General features: G+C 49.7%; 2 protein-coding genes across 2 annotated transcripts; one reads left to right on the top strand and one right to left on the bottom strand.

Moving 5' to 3' along the window:
• Nucleotides 1-413: 413 nt before the first annotated feature.
• Nucleotides 414-11,789, bottom strand: bud23 (BUD23 rRNA methyltransferase and ribosome maturation factor). Its single transcript, XM_029773856.1, has 12 exons — nt 11,615-11,789; nt 11,330-11,367; nt 11,062-11,157; nt 7,708-7,790; nt 7,182-7,278; nt 6,905-7,001; nt 3,767-3,817; nt 3,405-3,490; nt 2,552-2,597; nt 2,406-2,467; nt 1,835-1,924; nt 414-1,402 (listed from the first exon to the last, which is right to left on the bottom strand). Exons 1-12 carry the CDS (start codon nt 11,660-11,662, stop codon nt 1,348-1,350), a joined length of 849 nt encoding a protein of 282 aa, XP_029629716.1. The 5' UTR covers nt 11,663-11,789; the 3' UTR covers nt 414-1,347.
• Nucleotides 11,790-12,090: 301 nt separating this feature from the next.
• Nucleotides 12,091-13,429, top strand: LOC115206669 (uncharacterized). Its single transcript, XM_029773855.1, has one exon. The coding sequence runs from the start codon at nt 12,146-12,148 to the stop codon at nt 13,400-13,402; it is 1,257 nt and encodes a 418-aa protein (XP_029629715.1). The 5' UTR covers nt 12,091-12,145; the 3' UTR covers nt 13,403-13,429.
• Nucleotides 13,430-19,731: the final 6,302 nt, after the last annotated feature.

The following is a 19,731-nucleotide window of genomic DNA, read 5'->3' as shown; positions in this document are numbered from 1 at the left end:
CATTACTAACCTGTACCCCTGTATATAGTCTCATTACTAACCTGTACCCCCTGTATATAGCCTCATTACTAACCTGTACCCCTGTATATAGCCTCGCTATTGTTATTTTATTGTTGCTCTTTATTATTATTATTATTACTTATTGTTTACTTCAGTTAATTTAGTAAATACTTTAGCACTTAAAACTGCATTGTTGGTTATGGGCTTGTAAGTAAGCATTTCCCTATAAGGTTTACACCTGTTGAATTCAGCATGTGATAAATAACATTAGATTTGAATTATTGTATGTAAACCGCTGTGAAATATATTTTCAAGAACCAGAAATATTACATCTTCAGCTGGTGTACAAAACCAAAAGACGCAAAAACAAAACTTAAGAACAGGAAGCATAGAAATAACACACAGAACATCTACAGCTTCTTAGACTTGCTTTAAATGAATATGACAGATCTATAACTCAAATTTCTATGTGAATTCGATTAGTCGCCCCAAAAAGCAGCTTTAAAATACAATATCCTGATTGATGGGGAATTATATAGTCCAGAAGAATGTGTCCAACATCAGAGAGGGGAATATTTTATATGCTGTCTACCGGTCCATGTCCTAGAGAGGGGCCAGTTTCTGTCCAGAGGATATGGGGCCATGTCCTAGAGAGGGGCCAGTTTCTGTCCAGAGGATATGGGGCCATGTCCTAGAGAGGGGCCAGTTTCTGTCCAGAGGACAGGGGGCCATGTCCTAGAGAGGGGCCAGTTTCTGTCCAGAGGATATGGGGCCATGTCCTAGAGAGGGGCCAGTTTCTGTCCAGAGGATATGGGGCCATGTCCTAGAGAGGGGCCAGTTTCTGTCCAGAGGATAGGGGGCCATGTCCTAGAGAGGGGCCAGTTTCTGTCCAGAGGATAGGGGGCCATATCCTAAAGCATTAGACTGGTGTCCAGTCTGTTTAGCTACAACTTTCCACTCATTATGCTCCAGTGGCACATGACACCACAAGGAGTGGAAAGTACAGAAACTGGCCCCTGTCTAGGAATGTTATAGCTAAACAAAGCCTAGCAACCAGTCTAGGTAACCACAGCAACTGGCAGTCACCAGCGTGGGTGGGAATCGCATTCTCAAATTTATATGAATTAATTTCCATTCCATTGATAGACAACGCCTGGAAGAAAACAACCGTCAATTTCTAAATGGGGGGAAAAAAAAAAAAGATTTTAATCCACCCGTTTGTAGGATTGATTTGAGTCCATTTGAGTCTAAATCTTGCCGGTCACAGCTCCTCTGGTCACACAGGAAGGACAGTAGTACTCCATGAGTGTGAATCTCCAGGCCGGAACACACAGGACTGACTGGGGTTTAGAAGTGAGGCCTTCTCTGCCGGGCAGTGTACTTTGTGTCAGCTCGGACTTCCCTGGGAGACAGAACACACCACAGAGAGGCAAGACTGTAAGAGACTAGCCTTTCTGTTACAGAGCCTGATGGCTTCCTCCAAATGGGGTTGTAAGCTATATGAACATCATAATGCATGGTACAAATGTTGACCTGTACAGGATCAGGATCCCTGCCCCAACGAGGCAGAGTGTCCAGGATCCCTGCCCCAACGAGGCAGAGTGTCCAGGATCCCTGCCCCAACGAGGCAGAGTGTCCAGGATCCCTGCCCCAACGAGGCAGAGTGTCCAGGATCCCTGCCCCAACGAGGCAGTGTCCAGGATCCCTGCCCCAACGAGGCAGAGTGTCCAGGATCCCTGCCCCAACGAGACAGAGTAGCCAGGATCCCTGCCACAACGAGACAGAGTAGCCAGGATCCCTGCCCCAATGAGACAGTAGGCAGATGGGTACATACCTGCCCTGTCTTCTCCTCCTCTCCTTCTTCTCTAGGATCCAGTCTTTTCCCTTCTTTACAGACTTGCCCTTCATGTTCTTAAAGCGAGATCTTTACAAAAGACAAACAGGAAATGACCACCAGCAGACACAGGAAGGGATAGAGACACATCAGTGTCATTGTAAAGGACGTCACACTGCTTGCTAAGCCATTTTCCCCCCGATTAGGCTCATAGCAAGGCTCCAACCCAGGACCTCAGTCTGGCAAACACACAGGATCACCCCCCTTTAAGAGTCTTACCCAGTCGAGACACAGAAAAGCTAGCTATTTGGACGAGCAAGTGGAGACACTTAAGGCTGAGTTTCCCATATCTGCTACATCATGTGATGTCAGAGGGAGGAAAAGCTGCCGGGCAGTAACTTTAATCAGGCAGGAAGACAGCCCTCTGTCTCTCTGGGAAATGAGCCTGGCCTGACGACAATACCTGTCCAAATGCCATCTACCCAACTATGTTAATGCATTGATTAATGAGTCATAATGGTGGTAATCAATCACTACAACACTTCTAAAGTAGAGGATGTTATTGCTTTACCTCTGTCCTGTGAATTGGACTTGATTTGGGACGCCCCTGTCCACGGTCTCTGATCCTAGCCCCTGAAACACAGGGACCACAAAGCATCAGCGTTCAGCATTCAAGACAACAGTCTCTCCAAATGAACCATTATTATTTTTCCTCACCTTGGGTAGGGTTCCTGAAAACCCAGCGAACAGACACAGGAAGAACCTGATGGGGGAAAATCAGAGAAGAATGTCAGTGTTAGTCATTTAGCAGCCACTCTTATCCAGAGCGACTTATAGTTAAGTGCATTCATCTTAAAGTAGCTAGGTGGGACAACCACATATCACAGTCATAGTAAGTAAAACCATTCCTCAATAAAAGTAATTCCTAGCAGTCAGTAGTGAGAGTGTTCGTGCCAGAAAGACATGGGTTTGTCTGTGTGTTTTTCTAGTATAACCACCAACTGATGACCATAGAAATAGAATCCGACATCATTGACTCATTATGCCATCATTCACATCACTTTGACATCATTATGACATCATTCACATCATTATGACATCATTGACTCATTATGCCATCATTCACATCACTTTGACATCATTATGCCATCATTCACATCATTATGCCATCATTCACATCATTATGACATCATTGACTCATTATGACATCATTCCCATCACTTTGACATCATTATGCCATCATTCACATCATTATGCCATCATTCACATCATTATGACATCATTCACATCACTTTGACATCATTATGCCATCATTCACATCATTATGACATCATTGACTCATTATGACATCATTCACATCACTTTGACATCATTATGCCATCATTCACATCATTATGCCATCATTCACATCATTATGCCATCATTCACATCATTGACTCCATTATGACATCATTATGACATCATTATGACATCATTATGACATCATTGACTCAACTGGAGAGGCTCATTCAATTGGTTACATTTTTCTGGTGACTACCAATCCCGGTTGGGCCGCTGGGGGGGGACTCACTTTTTGGCCTTGGTGCTGTTAGGATAGTCCACCACCATGCCTCCACTGAAGCCTGCCTTCATGGCCTGGGATGTAATCAGTTCCAGCTGCACACAGTCAAGTCTATTATTCATATGCACAGCACAGACATGGTGTACACTGAAACGCTGGCTGGCAGGTTCACCTCTTTAATAATATCAATAGTAAAAAAGTAGTATAAATAGTATATATAGTATAAATATATATAGAAGGAAGACAGTCAGCAACAGTACACAGATGAGAGGAGCAACTACAGGTTAGCAGTGGATATCAGGGGTCACGGAGCGTGTCGGCATGTTTCTGTGGAGATTAACTTTAATAAACTATTTTTAATATCACTGTACCTGCTCAGAGTTCTCTGGGTAAAGCTGAAACACGGCACGGGCTCCTCTTGACTAAAAACATACGGGACAATAACAGTAGTTAGATTGGACCGAGGTCCCTAGGGATCTCACCAGGGGGGAGTAGTTAGATTGGACCGAGGTCCCTAGGGATCTCACCAGGGAGGAGTAGTTAGATTGGACCGAGGTCCCTAGGCAGCTCACCAGGGAGGAGTAGTTAGATTGGACCGAGGTCCCTAGGGATCTCACTAGGGAGGAGTAGTTAGATTGGACCGAGGTCCCTAGGGATCTCACCAGGGAGGAGTAGTTAGATTGGACCGAGGTCCCTAGGGATCTCACCAGGGAGTAGTTAGATTGGACCGAGGTCCCTAGGGATCTCACCAGGGAGGAGTAGTTAGATTGGACCGAGGTCCCTAGGGATCTCACCAGGGGGGAGTAGTTAGATTGGACCGAGGTCCCTAGGGATCTCACCAGGGGGGAGTAGTTAGATTGGACCGAGGTCCCTAGGGATCTCACCAGGGAGGAGTAGTTAGATTGGACCGAGGTCCCTAGGGATCTCACCAGGGAGGAGTAGTTAGATTGGACCGAGGTCCCTAGGGATCTCACCAGGGAGGAGTAGTTAGATTGGACCGAGGTCCCTAGGGATCTCACCAGGGGGGAGTAGTTAGATTGGACCGAGGTCCCTAGGGATCTCACCAGGGGGGAGTAGTTAGATTGGACCGAGGTCCCTAGGCATCTCACCAGGGAGGAGTAGATTGGACCGAGGTCCCTAGGCATCTCACCAGGGAGGAGTAGATTGGACCGAGGTCCCTAGGCATCTCACCAGGGAGGAGTAGATTGGACCGAGGTCCCTAGGCATCTCACCAGGGAGGAGTAGTTAGATTGGACCGAGGTCCCTAGGGATCTCACCAGGGGGGAGTAGTTAGATTGGACCGAGGTCCCTAGGGATCTCACCAGGGAGGAGTAGATTGGACCGAGGTCCCTAGGGATCTCACCAGGGAGTAGTTAGATTGGACCGAGGTCCCTAGGGATCTCACCAGGGAGGAGTAGATTGGACCGAGGTCCCTAGGCATCTCACCAGGGAGGAGTAGTTAGATTGGACCGAGGTCCCTAGGGATCTCACCAGGGAGGAGTAGATTGGACCGAGGTCCCTAGGGATCTCACCAGGGAGGAGTAGATTGGACCGAGGTCCCTAGGGATCTCACCAGGGAGGAGTAGATTGGACCGAGGTCCCTAGGCATCTCACCAGGGAGGAGTAGTTAGATTGGACCGAGGTCCCTAGGGATCTCACCAGGGAGGAGTAGATTGGACCGAGGTCCCTAGGCATCTCACCAGGGAGGAGTAGATTGGACCGAGGTCCCTAGGGATCTCACCAGGGAGGAGTAGTTAGATTGGACCGAGGTCCCTAGGGATCTCACCAGGGAGGAGTAGTTAGATTGGACCGAGGTCCCTAGGGATCTCACCAGGGAGGAGTAGTTAGATTGGACCGAGGTCCCTAGGCATCTCACCAGGGAGGAGTAGTTAGATTGGACCGAGGTCCCTAGGGATCTCACCAGGGAGGAGTAGTTAGATTGGACCGAGGTCCCTAGGGATCTCACCAGGGAGGAGTAGATTGGACCGAGGTCCCTAGGGATCTCACCAGGGAGTAGTTAGATTGGACCGAGGTCCCTAGGGATCTCACCAGGGAGGAGTAGTTAGATTGGACCGAGGTCCCTAGGGATCTCACCAGGGAGTAGTTAGATTGGACCGAGGTCCCTAGGGATCTCACCAGGGAGTAGTTAGATTGGACCGAGGTCCCTAGGGATCTCACCAGGGGGGAGTAGTTAGATTGGACCGAGGTCCCTAGGCATCTCACCAGGGGGGAGTAGTTAGATTGGACCGAGGTCCCTAGGCATCTCACCAGGGAGGAGTAGTTAGATTGGACCGAGGTCCCTAGGGATCTCACCAGGGAGGAGTAGTTAGATTGGACCGAGGTCCCTAGGGATCTCACCAGGGAGGAGTAGATTGGACCGAGGTCCCTAGGGATCTCACCAGGGAGGAGTAGTTAGATTGGACCGAGGTCCCTAGGGATCTCACCAGGGAGGAGTAGATTGGACCGAGGTCCCTAGGGATCTCACCAGGGAGGAGTAGTTAGATTGGACCGAGGTCCCTAGGGATCTCACCAGGGAGGAGTAGTTAGATTGGACCGAGGTCCCTAGAGATCTCACCAGGGAGGAGTAGTTAGATTGGACCGAGGTCCCTAGGCATCTCACCAGGGAGGAGTAGTTAGATTGGACCGAGGTCCCTAGGGATCTCACCAGGGAGGAGTAGTTAGATTGGACCGAGGTCCCTAGAGATCTCACCAGGGGGGAGTAGTTAGATTGGACCGAGGTCCCTAGGGATCTCACCAGGGAGGAGTAGTTAGATTGGACCGAGGTCCCTAGGGATCTCACCAGGGGGGAGTAGTTAGATTGGACCGAGGTCCCTAGAGATCTCACCAGGGAGGAGTAGTTAGATTGGACCGAGGTCCCTAGGGATCTCACCAGGGAGGAGTAGTTAGATTGGACCGAGGTCCCTAGAGATCTCACCAGGGGGGAGTAGTTAGATTGGACCGAGGTCCCTAGGGATCTCACCAGGGAGGAGTAGTTAGATTGGACCGAGGTCCCTAGGGATCTCACCAGGGGGGAGTAGTTAGATTGGACCGAGGTCCCTAGGGATCTCACCAGGGAGGAGTAGTTAGATTGGACCGAGGTCCCTAGGGATCTCACCAGGGAGGAGTAGTTAGATTGGACCGAGGTCCCTAGGGATCTCACCAGGGAGGAGTAGTTAGATTGGACCGAGGTCCCTAGGCATCTCACCAGGGGGGAGTAGTTAGATTGGACCGAGGTCCCTAGGCATCTCACCAGGGAGGAGTAGTTAGATTGGACCGAGGTCCCTAGGGATCTCACCAGGGAGGAGTAGTTAGATTGGACCGAGGTCCCTAGGGATCTCACCAGGGGGGAGTAGTTAGATTGGACCGAGGTCCCTAGGGATCTCACCAGGGAGGAGTTAGATTGGACCGAGGTCCCTAGGGATCTCACCAGGGAGGAGTAGATTGGACCGAGGTCCCTAGGGACCTCACCAGGGAGGAGTAGATTGGACCGAGGTCCCTAGGCATCTCACCAGGGAGGAGTAGAGTGTACTGAAGAAGGTGTAGAGCCTCTTGGGGGGGCTGTGAGTCTTTTTGTCAGCATTGCAGAGCCACTGGAGAGCAGAAATACTGAGGGATGAGACAAAGAGAGGTAGGGGAGGACACAGACACAGACGATAGGTAGAAAGAGAAGGATGGAGACAGACAGAAGGAGACATTACTAACTCAGTCTTGACAAGTTCATCAATAGTAATTTGTCAGTAGAGAACTCAGGTATCTCTTAAAGGACAGGAAGGACAAGCTCTTTACCTGATGCAGCCATCAAAGGTCCCAGGCCTGAAGGGTAATCCCTCACCCATATCCCCCAACACAAGGTCTCCGTCCACCTCCCGGTCCAGCGCTACATCTAGAGACAAGGACACAGCACTGGTCAACAGCCGAGCACAACAAACAAATATTGACTGCTAGATTTCAGGTTGCTTATCCATCTCTAAATATGAATGCAATATTTTTACACCAGGAATGACACCAACCACACATGGCTGTGCTGACGCCCACTCAACCACACTCACCCAACACGTCTGTGCTGATGTCCACTCACCCAACATGGCTGTGTTGACACCCACTCAACCACACTCACCCAACACGTCTGTGCTGATGTCCACTCAACCACACTCACCCAACATGGCTGTGCTGATGTCCACTCAACCACACTCACCCAACATGGCTGTGTTGACGCCCACTCAACCACACTCACCCAACACGGCTGTGTTGACGTCCACTCAACCACACTCACCCAACATGGCTGTGTTGACGTCCACTCAACCACACTCACCCAACATGGCTGTGCTGATGTCCACTCCAACCCAGCAATGTCCCTCCTCTGACAGGTAGTCCCCACTTAGACCGGAGCCACACCTGATGGGAGAATTTATATAGACACACTCAGTCTAAAGTAGCTTTGGTGTTGTTTTGTTCTCCTACCCAGACCCATTACATTAATGAGAGCCCTCAGCAGTCCCCTGGCTGGTACACATACCCCACATCTAGCAGGAAACAGGGCTGGTCCTAATGAGAGCCCTCAGCAGTCCCTTGGCTGGTACACTTACCCCACATCTAGCAGGAAACAGGGCTGGTCCTAATGAGAGCCCTCAGCAGTCCCCTGGCTGGTACACATACCCCACATCTAGCAGGAAACAGGGCTGGTCCTAATGAGAGCCCTCAGCAGTCCCCTGGCTGGTACACATACCCCACATCTAGCAGGAAACAGGGCTGGTCCTAATGAGAGCCCTCAGCAGTCCCCTGGCTGGTACACATACCCCACATCTAGCAGGAAACAGGGCTGGTCCTAATGAGAGCCCTCAGCAGTCCCCTGGCTGGTACACATACCCCACATCTAGCAGGAAACAGGGCTGGTCCTAATGAGAGCCCTCAGCAGTCCCCTGGCTGGTACACATACCCCACATCTAGCAGGAAACAGGGCTGGTCCTAATGAGAGCCCTCAGCAGTCCCCTGGCTGGTACACATACCCCACATCTAGCAGGAAACAGGGCTGGTCCTAATGAGAGCCCTCAGCAGTCCCCTGGCTGGTACACATACCCCACATCTAGCAGGAAACAGGGCTGGTCCTAATGAGAGCCCTCAGCAGTCCCCTGGCTGGTACACATACCCCACATCTAGCAGGAAACAGGGCTGGTCCTAATGAGAGCCCTCAGCAGTCCCCTGGCTGGTACACATACCCCACATCTAGCAGGAAACAGGGCTGGTCCTAATGAGAGCCCTCAGCAGTCCCCTGGCTGGTACACATACCCCACATCTAGCAGGAAACAGGGCTGGTCCTAATGAGAGCCCTCAGCAGTCCCCTGGCTGGTACACATACCCCACATCTAGCAGGAAACAGGGCTGGTCCTAATGAGAGCCCTCAGCAGTCCCCTGGCTGGTACACATACCCCACATCTAGCAGGAAACAGGGCTGGTCCTAATGAGAGCCCTCAGCAGTCCCCTGGCTGGTACACATACCCCACATCTAGCAGGAAACAGGGCTGGTCCTAATGAGAGCCCTCAGCAGTCCCTTGGCTGGTACACTTACCCCACATCTAGCAGGAAACAGGGCTGGTCCTAATGAGAGCCCTCAGCAGTCCCCTGGCTGGTACACATACCCCACATCTAGCAGGAAACAGGGCTGGTCCTAATGAGAGCCCTCAGCAGTCCCCTGGCTGGTACACATACCCCACATCTAGCAGGAAACAGGGCTGGTCCTAATGAGAGCCCTCAGCAGTCCCCTGGCTGGTACACATACCCCACATCTAGCAGGAAACAGGGCTGGTCCTAATGAGAGCCCTCAGCAGTCCCCTGGCTGGTACACATACCCCACATCTAGCAGGAAACAGGGCTGGTCCTAATGAGAGCCCTCAGCAGTCCCCTGGCTGGTACACATACCCCACATCTAGCAGGAAACAGGGCTGGTCCTAATGAGAGCCCTCAGCAGTCCCCTGGCTGGTACACATACCCCACATCTAGCAGGAAACAGGGCTGGTCCTAATGAGAGCCCTCAGCAGTCCCCTGGCTGGTACACATACCCCACATCTAGCAGGAAACAGGGCTGGTCCTAATGAGAGCCCTCAGCAGTCCCCTGGCTGGTACACATACCCCACATCTAGCAGGAAACAGGGCTGGTCCTAATGAGAGCCCTCAGCAGTCCCCTGGCTGGTACACATACCCCACATCTAGCAGGAAACAGGGCTGGTCCTAATGAGAGCCCTCAGCAGTCCCCTGGCTGGTACACATACCCCACATCTAGCAGGAAACAGGGCTGGTCCTAATGAGAGCCCTCAGCAGTCCCCTGGCTGGTACACATACCCCACATCTAGCAGGAAACAGGGCTGGTCCTAATGAGAGCCCTCAGCAGTCCCCTGGCTGGTACACATACCCCACATCTAGCAGGAAACAGGGCTGGTCCTAATGAGAGCCCTCAGCAGTCCCTTGGCTGGTACACTTACCCCACATCTAGCAGGAAACAGGGCTGGTCCTAATGAGAGCCCTCAGCAGTCCCCTGGCTGGTACACATACCCCACATCTAGCAGGAAACAGGGCTGGTCCTAATGAGAGCCCTCAGCAGTCCCCTGGCTGGTACACATACCCCACATCTAGCAGGAAACAGGGCTGGTCCTAATGAGAGCCCTCAGCAGTCCCCTGGCTGGTACACATACCCCACATCTAGCAGGAAACAGGGCTGGTCCTAATGAGAGCCCTCAGCAGTCCCCTGGCTGGTACACATACCCCACATCTAGCAGGAAACAGGGCTGGTCCTAATGAGAGCCCTCAGCAGTCCCCTGGCTGGTACACATACCCCACATCTAGCAGGAAACAGGGCTGGTCCTAATGAGAGCCCTCAGCAGTCCCCTGGCTGGTACACATACCCCACATCTAGCAGGAAACAGGGCTGGTCCTAATGAGAGCCCTCAGCAGTCCCCTGGCTGGTACACATACCCCACATCTAGCAGGAAACAGGGCTGGTCCTAATGAGAGCCCTCAGCAGTCCCCTGGCTGGTACACATACCCCACATCTAGCAGGAAACAGGGCTGGTCCTAATGAGAGCCCTCAGCAGTCCCCTGGCTGGTACACATACCCCACATCTAGCAGGAAACAGGGCTGGTCCTAATGAGAGCCCTCAGCAGTCCCCTGGCTGGTACACATACCCCACATCTAGCAGGAAACAGGGCTGGTCCTAATGAGAGCCCTCAGCAGTCCCCTGGCTGGTACACATACCCCACATCTAGCAGGAAACAGGGCTGGTCCTAATGAGAGCCCTCGGCAGTCCCCTGGCTGGTACACATACCCCACATCTAGCAGGAAACAGGGCTGGTCCTAATGAGAGCCCTCAGCAGTCCCCTGGCTGGTACACATACCCCACATCTAGCAGGAAACAGGGCTGGTCCTAATGAGAGCCCTCAGCAGTCCCCTGGCTGGTACACATACCCCACATCTAGCAGGAAACAGGGCTGGTCCTAATGAGAGCCCTCAGCAGTCCCCTGGCTGGTACACATACCCCACATCTAGCAGGAAACAGGGCTGGTCCTAATGAGAGCCCTCAGCAGTCCCCTGGCTGGTACACATACCCCACATCTAGCAGGAAACAGGGCTGGTCCTAATGAGAGCCCTCAGCAGTCCCCTGGCTGGTACACATACCCCACATCTAGCAGGAAACAGGACTGGTCCTCGGGCAGGTTCAGCAGCTCCACAGCTCTCTCAGACATCTGGCTCTGGATCTCAATCATCCGAGAACTGGAAATCAACGAGGAAATTATTTAACAGTTGATTACTTAGCTACCTCGAATCATATTAAATTCTACTGTCTCAAAGATGGTAAATGGTAAAAACGCAACGATTTGTATTCAAACACAGTGATTCGTATTATGCAGCCCATAGGAGGTCATTGTCAAACCCCTGAACTCACTTCTGAGAATATTTCTTGGCCTCCTCTTCGTTATAGAACTGCAGAACGAGTAGAAACACAAGAAGTTAAGTGCTGTGTGCAGGTAAACACAACGTGTGTCGGGGAAATGTTGCCCACATCATGAAATAAACATAACTAGTCACTTGCTAGGGAGGTATTTTGGAACAGATCACTAGCTAACTAACTTAGCAAACGTTTGTTTTCTTCCAGTTAATGCGGCTAACGTTAGCTAGCTCTCGTCTGTCTTTCTACAACAACAAAAAACGATGAAAATATCATACTAACAATTTCAGGCGGAGCCATATGCTCGGGTCTTCGACAACTGGAGGCCATGTCTAATTGTGTTTACTACAAGATATCTACGAATGATCGATTTAAACCAAAAAGCTTAAACGTTTTTATGACGTCTGGCTACAGCTGAGGCTCCACATGTACGTGTGACGTAGTATTTCAGCGACAAGGAAAGACGCACGTAATTTAAAGCGACAGCCGCATAGTGGGGAATAAAACAATACTGTCAGAAACGACAAAAACAACCAAAACGGCCTATGGAATGAAATGCACATCTAAACACCATTTTAAAGCATAGGAAAAATTAATTTACCCAACACCATCAAATCAGAGAGGAAGAGGCGATATTTGAGAACGTTCAAACCTCAATTTCCTCGTATCTGATTGGATGACAGAATAGGTTTTGTGACCACATCCCATTTATATATTCTGTCATTGGTCTGCTATACATTTAACCGGATCCCACCCCTGTCTTCTTCGCTTCTGGCATTTCTCCACGGCCGCTGTACCTGCTGCTCCGGGAGAATGGCGGAGGTCAGTCGGAGATTGGGGAACGGACTTTACAGTTTTTCAGCTATCAGAAACGCACCGATTCACTCCATCCCCTGCGCCGAAGGTCGACCAAACGAAACGATGTCAGTAGTAACAGCAGCAACCTCTATAATTGGAGCCGGAACCTGTAAAGCCAAGGTAACCGGCCAAGGGATTTACGAATGTCACCCGGTGTCAACAAGGGACAGTCAGGCGAGTTCCTGGGAACCGGAACATAAAAACCTCAAAGAGAATGAACAGGAATGCACGGATATAGAGCACATTGATCAAATACTTTCTAGGCTTAAACACGATGACAGACTGGGGTATGGGACATTACTTTGGTCAAGTAGTGACTTGATTTTATTAGACATTAATGCTAAACCTGCTATCAAATTAGCAACTGTTCAGGATAGTGAGCTCAGACGGTCACCTTTGTACCTGTGGCCCAGTGTACAGCCTCTGTCCCAGGGTTACCTAGTAACGGTGCACAGGATGATGTGTTGGAATAACAGAGGTGTTGCCATGGCCACCTTACACCCAGAAATCTTTGGGTCACCTCAGCAGCTCCGAGCATTCAGCACGGTCATGCTCAACCTGGCAGAGCAGCAGTCAGGCCGGTTTAGACCTCACCCAGAGTTCCTCACCAGGGCTTACAGCTGGAGGAGCAAAAACAACCAGTCGGACTTCCCGCCACTTCACAGGAGCAGAACGGCCTACTACGACATCCTCCGAGTGTCCCCAAGCGCCACCCAATCCCAAATAAAGACAGCATATTACAAGCAGTCGTTCATCTACCACCCAGACAAGAACCCCGACAACGAGGAAGCCACCCAACGTTTCTCTGAGATCACCGAGGCCTATAGCGTGCTGGGGAGCATGGCCCTGAGGAGGAAATACGACCGCGGTATCCTCAGTGGGTCAGACGTCCAGGGGGCCGGGAGACCCTCAACCCGGGAGGCCACCTCCAGCAACAGAGCCTCTGGCCCACAGCAGTATCAACAACAGCAGAGGTCCCGGCGGTTCTCCAACGTTGGAGGGAAGCCCATGTTTGACTTTGATGCCTTCTTCCAGGCTCACTATGGAGAGCAGCTGCAGAGGGAGAAGGAGCTGAGGGCCAGAAGGGCCCAGTACCAGCAGAAACAGCAGCAGGATTATAAGCAGTGGAAGCTGGGGAAGATGTTGGAGATTACTGTCGGGGTGTTGCTGGCCATGGGAGGGGTCATCTTTTTCAGTATCACCAGGTCCTGAAATAGAAATAAACCAATTTGTCTCTACTTACCTGTTGAGGTTCTGTTTTTGGACAGGTGGTTCCTTGAAGTGTTTCACAATGTTTCAATTTCTCTCTCCCTAGGTTATTTTCACAGCAAACCGTTGACTTTTAACAAGAATAGCAGAAACTGATGTCACTAATGGACCCTACTCTCCATAGTGTCATTATCAGGACTGATACCAGGCTTTAGCCTACTTCCTTTCTACACTACTGATTATAGCCACACGTACATGGCCAAGCTATTCTAAAAACTCTATCAAACCACAGTCAGTTGTTTTATACAGAGAGGATTTAGTTAAGTAGGATCCCCATTAGCTGTTACACATGCAGCAGAGACTCTTCCTGGGGTCCACACATTTACATTGACCTTTTAGTGATTTAGCAGACACTCTTATCCAGAGCGACTTACCACAGTACATTCACCTTAAGATAGCTAGGTGGGACAATGACATATCACAGGCATAGTAAGTACACTTTTCCTCAATAAAGTAGCTATCAGGTTGGTTGGGGGGGGTTATTTACAATACGCTGAAGTGGAAGGGCTTCAGGGGGGAGATGGGAAGGGTTTCAGGGGGGAGATGGGAAGGGTTTCAGGGGGGAGATGGGAAGGGTTTCAGGGGGAAGATGGGAAGGGTTTCAGGGGGAAGATGGGAAGGGTTTCAGGGGGGAGATGGGAAGGGTTTCAGGGGGGAGATGGGAAGGGTTTCAGGGGGGAGATGGGAAGGGTTTCAGGGGGAAGATGGGAAGGGTTTCAGGGGGGAGATGGGAAGGGTTTCAGGGGGAAGATGGGAAGGGTTTCAGGGGGAAGATGGGAAGGGTTTCAGGGGGGAGATGGGAAGGGTTTCAGGGGGGAGATGGGAAGGGTTTCAGGGGGGAGATGGGAAGGGTTTCAGGGGGGAGATGGGAAGGGCTTCAGGGGGAAGATGGGAAGGGTTCAGGGGGAAGATGGGAAGGGCTTCAGGGGGAAGATGGGAAGGGTTTCAGGGGGGAGATGGGAAGGGTTTCAGGGGGGAGATGGGAAGGGTTTCAGGGGGAAGATGGGAAGGGTTTCAGGGGGAAGATGGGAAGGGTTTCAGGGGGGAAGATGGGAAGGGTTTCAGGGGGGAAGATGGGAAGGGTTTCAGGGGGAAGATGGGAAGGGTTTCAGGGGAAGATGGGAAGGGCTTCAGGGGGAAGATGGGAAGGGCTTCAGGGGGAAGATGGGAAGGGTTCAGGGGGAAGATGGGAAGGGTTTCAGGGGGAAGATGGGAAGGGTTTCAGGGGGGAGATGGGAAGGGTTTCAGGGGGGAGATGGGAAGGGCTTCAGGGGGGAGATGGGAAGGGCTTCAGGGGGGAGATGGGAAGGGTTTCAGGGGGGAGATGGGAAGGGCTTCAGGGGGAGATGGGAAGGGTTTCAGGGGGAGATGGGAAGGGTTTCAGGGGGAAGATGGGAAGGGTTTCAGGGGGGAGATGGGAAGGGTTTCAGGGGGAAGATGGGAAGGGTTTCAGGGGGAAGATGGGAAGGGTTTCAGGGGGGAGATGGGAAGGGTTTCAGGGGGGAGATGGGAAGGGCTTCAGGGGGAAGATGGGAAGGGCTTCAGGGGGAAGATGGGAAGGGCTTCAGGGGGAAGATGGGAAGGGCTTCAGGGAGAAGATGGTTCTACTTTTGGGGCGCCAGGACAGAGAGGAGCTTGGACTGAGCTGCAAAACACAAAACATAAAATACATGTTCAGAGTACAGAACATTTACTTTATATACAAGAACAACAAGATGATAATAATACATTGAATATAAAATAATAAATTAGAATGACACAACTGAATTGCGGTTGTTTATCGAGATCTCGGATGATGACTTCATCCCTGTTTCTATTGGTCCAGTCGGAGTTGATACAGTGAATCGGTCTGATACTTGGCACTGGTTTAAGATAGAACTATTGTAAAGTTTCGGCCAGGGACTACAGTGTTGTAAGGAATGTGGAATATACAGTAGATATTTTTTATTTTATTTAATTTTTATTTAACCTTAATTTAACTAGGCAAGTCAGTTAAAAAAAAAAAAAAATCTTATTTACAAAGTCTACCAAAAGGCAAAAGGCCTCTTGCTGGGGACGGGGGCCTGGGATTAAAAATAACAAAAAATTAAATAGAAATATAGGACAAAACACACATCACGACAAGAGAGACACCACAACACTACATAAAGAGAGACCTAAGACAACAACATAGCAAGGCAGCAACACATGACAACACAGCATGGTAGCAACACAACATGACAACAACATGGTAGCAACACAACATGACAACACAGCATGGTAGGAACACAACATGACAACACAGCATGGTAGCAACACAACATGACAACACAGCATGGTAGGAACACAAAACATGGTACAAACATTGTTAAGCACAGACAACAGCACAAAGGGCAAGAAGGTAGAGACAACAATACATCACGTGAAGCAGCCACCACTGTCAGTAAGAGTGACCATGATTGACTGTTTGAATGAAGAGATGGAGATTTAACTTATGAATGTGCCTTTTTAAAATAATAGGTACTCATTGTATTTCGGGGTAATGGCTGTTGTTCTTTTCTAACTGTGTCACTTGTCAAATCAACCTTTCTGTCGTTCCATCCTGATTTCTGGGTCAACATTAACATCACAATATAAATATATTAAAGCAATTAACTCCATGTTACCTCTTGACTTTAGTGATCACAATTAAAATGGTTGTGACTTTTGAATGAAAACGTATTTCTCACAATTGGTCATTAAGTAGTCTCTACCTCTGTAGTAGTACTGTCGTAGTACTCTAGTCTCTACCTCTGTAGTAGTACTCTAGTCTCTATCTCTGTAGTAGTACACTAGTCTCTACCTCTGTAGTAGTACACTAGTCTCTACCTCTGTAGTAGTACTCTAGTAGTACACTAGTCTCTACCTCTGTAGTAGTACACTAGTCTCTACCTCTGTAGTAGTACTCTAGTCTCTACCTCTGTAGTAGTACACTAGTATTTACCTCTGTAGTAGTACTCTAGTCTCTACCTCTGTAGTAGTACACTAGTATTTACCTCTGTAGTAGTACTCTAGTCTCTACCTCTGTAGTAGTACACTAGTCTCTACCTCTGTGGTAGTACAGTAGTATCTGAAATGCAGAGGAGGCTGCTGAGGGGAGGAAGGCTCATAATAATGGCTGGAATGGAGTCAATGGAATTTTTAAGTCGCTCTGGATAAGAGCGTCTGCTAAATGACCTAAATGTAAAATGTAAATGTATCAACCGCATGGAAACCATGGAAACCATGTATTTAATACAATTCCACTCATTCCGCTCCAGCCATTACCATCGAGCCCATCCTCCCCAATTAACGTGCCACCAACCTCCTGTGCTGAAATCCCAGACAAGTGTATGCTGGGATGTTATTAATGTGAGACGGCAGCTACCCTAGTTAGAGCGTTGGGCCAGTAACCCAAAGGATTCTGGATCGAATCCCTGAGCTGACAAGGTAAAAAATCATCTGTCATTTTGCCCCTGAACAAGGCAGTTAACCCACCGTTCCTCAGTAGGCCGTCATTGTAAATAAGAATTTGTTCTTTTAACTGACTTGCCTAGTTTAAATAAAAAGTTAAATACAATTGGCCAAGAAGACAAGTCAATAAGCACAGCTTTTGTCCACTAGATGGGTCTGTTCTCCATCAGTTAAAAACAAGCCTTTTCTCATGGACTTATTACTGAGCAGTGTTCAATTCAATATGCTGTGTTGTGATACAAGAGTCGGTGCTAAATCAAATGTCCTGTGGGTTGCTTAGAAACAGAAGACATGACTAGCGCCGTTGTAACCGTTTGCTCACATGTTTTATTCACACAAATATAAAGTAGTATTGTCAAGTACATCACTTTGTACAAAAGTTCACAGACTCTTCAAAACTCAGCCAGACAACAGAAATCAGCATTAAATGTTAAGAAATGAAGTGGAAACCGCTCCGGCATTAGCCTCTGATATGTGAACAAGTCTGCTGTGACTCACCGGTTACACTGAGGATCTAACTGAGAACAAAGAAGAAGAATGATGACATCAAATAAGACTCGATAGGAAATGTGTCATGTACAACAACAGGCGGTGTCTGTCAGTCTGATTATAGGGAAACGGGCGGTGTCTGTCAGTCTGATTATAGGGAAACGGGCGGTGTCTGTCAGTCTGATTATAGGGAAACGGACGGTGTCTGTCAGTTTGATTATAGGGAAACGGGCGGTGTCTGTCAGTCTGATTATAGGGAAACGGGCGGTGTCTGTCAGTCTGATTATAGGGAAACGGGCGGTGTCTGTCAGTCTGATTATAGGGAAACGGACGGTGTCTGTCAGTCTGATTATAGGGAAACGGGCGGATTGTGACCGTCTGTCAGTCTGATTATAGGGAAACGGACGGTGTCTGTCAGTTTGATTATAGGGAAACGGGCGGTGTCTGTCAGTCTGATTATAGGGAAACGGACGGTGTCTGTCAGTCTGATTATGGGGAAAAGGGCGGTGTCTGTCAGTCTGATTATAGGGAAACGGGCGGTGTCTGTCAGTCTGATTATAGGGAAACGGGCGGTGTCTGTCAGTCTGATTATAGGGAAACGGGCGGTGTCTGTCAGTCTGATTATAGGGAAACGGACGGTGTCTGTCAGTATGATTATAGGGAAACGGACGGTGTCTGTCAGTCTGATTATAGGGAAACGGACGGTGTCTGTCAGTCTGATTATAGGGAAACGGGCGGTGTCTGTCAGTCTGATTATAGGGAAACGGACGGTGTCTGTCAGTCTGATTATAGGGAAACGGGCGGTGTCTGTCAGTCTGATTATAGGGAAACGGACGGTGTCTGTCAGTCTGATTATAGGGAAACGGACGGTGTCTGTCAGTCTGATTATAGGGAAACGGGCGGTGTCTGTCAGTCTGATTATAGGGAAACGGGCGGTGGTCTGTCAGTCTGATTATAGGGAAACGGGCGGTGTCTTGTCAGTCTGATTATAGGGAAACGGGCGGTGTCTGTCAGTCTGATTATAGGGAAACGGGCGGTGTCTGTCAGTCTGATTATAGGGAAACGGACGGTGTCTGTCAGTCTGATTATAGGGAAACGGACGGTGTCTGTCAGTCTGATTATAGGGAAACGGACGGTGTCTGTCAATCTGATTATAGGGAAACGGGCGGTGTCTGTCAGTCTGATTATAGGGAAACGGGCGGTGTCTGTCAGTCTGATTATAGGGAAACGGGCGGTGTCTGTCAGTCTGATTATAGGGAAACGGGCGGTGTCTGTCAGTCTGATTATAGGGAAACGGACGGTGTCTGTCAGTCTGATTATAGGGAAACGGACGGTGTCTCTCAGTCTGATTATAGGGAAACGGACGGTGTCTGTCAGTCTGATTATAGGGAAACGGACGGTGTCTGTCAGTCTGATTATAGGGAAACGGGCGGTGTCTGTCAGTCTGATTATAGGGAAACGGGCGGTGTCTGTCAGTCTGATTATAGGGGAAACGGGCGGTGTCTGTCAGTCTGATTATAGGGAAACGGGCGGTGTCTGTCAGTCTGATTATAGGGAAACGGGCGGTGTCTGTCAGTCTGATTATAGGGAAACGGGCGTTGTCTGTCAGTCTGATTATAGGGAAACGGGCGGTGTCTGTCAGTCTGATTATAGGGAAACGGGCGGTGTCTGTCAGTCTGATTATAGGGAAACGGGCGGTGTCTGTCAGTCTGATTATAGGGGAAGGGAAACGGGCGGTGTCTGTCAGTCTGATTATAGGGAAACGGGCGGTGTCTGTCAGTCTGATTATAGGGAAACGGGCGGTGTCTGTCAGTCTGATTATAGGGAAACGGGCGGTGTCTGTCAGTCTGATTATAGGGAAACGGGCGGTGTCTGTCAGTCTGATTATAGGAAAACCGGGCGGTGTCCTGTCAGTCTGATTATAGGGAAAACCGGCGGTGTCTGTCAGTCGTGATTATAGGGAAACGGGCGGTGTCTGTCAGTCTGATTATAGGGAAACGGGCGGTGTCTGTCAGTCTGATTATAGGGAAGCGGGCGGTGTCTGTCAGTGATTATAGGGAAACGGGCGGTGTCTGTCAGTCTGACTATAGGGAAACGGGCGGTGTCTGTCAGTCTGATTATAGGGAAACCGGCGGTGTCTGTCAGTCTGATTATAGGGAAACCGGCGGTGTCTGTCAGTCTGATTATAGGGAAACCGGCGGTGTCTGTCAGTCTGATTATAGGGAAACCGGCGGTGTCTGTCAGTCTGATTATAGGGAAACGGGCGGTGTCTGTCAGTCTGATTATAGGGAAACCGGCGGTGTCTGTCAGTC

The sequence above is a fragment of the Salmo trutta genome, chromosome 13 (assembly GCF_901001165.1).
Source record: "Salmo trutta chromosome 13, fSalTru1.1, whole genome shotgun sequence".
Taxonomy (NCBI): domain Eukaryota; kingdom Metazoa; phylum Chordata; class Actinopteri; order Salmoniformes; family Salmonidae; genus Salmo; species Salmo trutta.
This window is presented reverse-complemented; position numbering and strand designations above follow the sequence as displayed.

What these genes read in the sequence shown, in the direction of transcription:
- bud23 (XM_029773856.1), bottom strand. Translation starts at nt 11,662, where the DNA reads ATGGCCTCCAGTTGTCGAAGACCCGAGCATATGGCTCCGCCTGAAATT. An exon ending in AACAGCACCAAGGCCAAAAA is followed by an intron (nt 2,598 to 3,404) that starts GTGAGTCCCCCC and finishes TTCCCCCATCAG; the next exon opens with GTTCTTCCTGTGTCTGTTCG. An exon ending in AGGAGGAGAAGACAGGGCAG is followed by an intron (nt 1,403 to 1,834) that starts GTATGTACCCAT and finishes TCTGTCTCCCAG; the next exon opens with GGAAGTCCGAGCTGACACAA.
- LOC115206669 (XM_029773855.1), top strand. Translation starts at nt 12,146, where the DNA reads ATGGCGGAGGTCAGTCGGAGATTGGGGAACGGACTTTACAGTTTTTCA.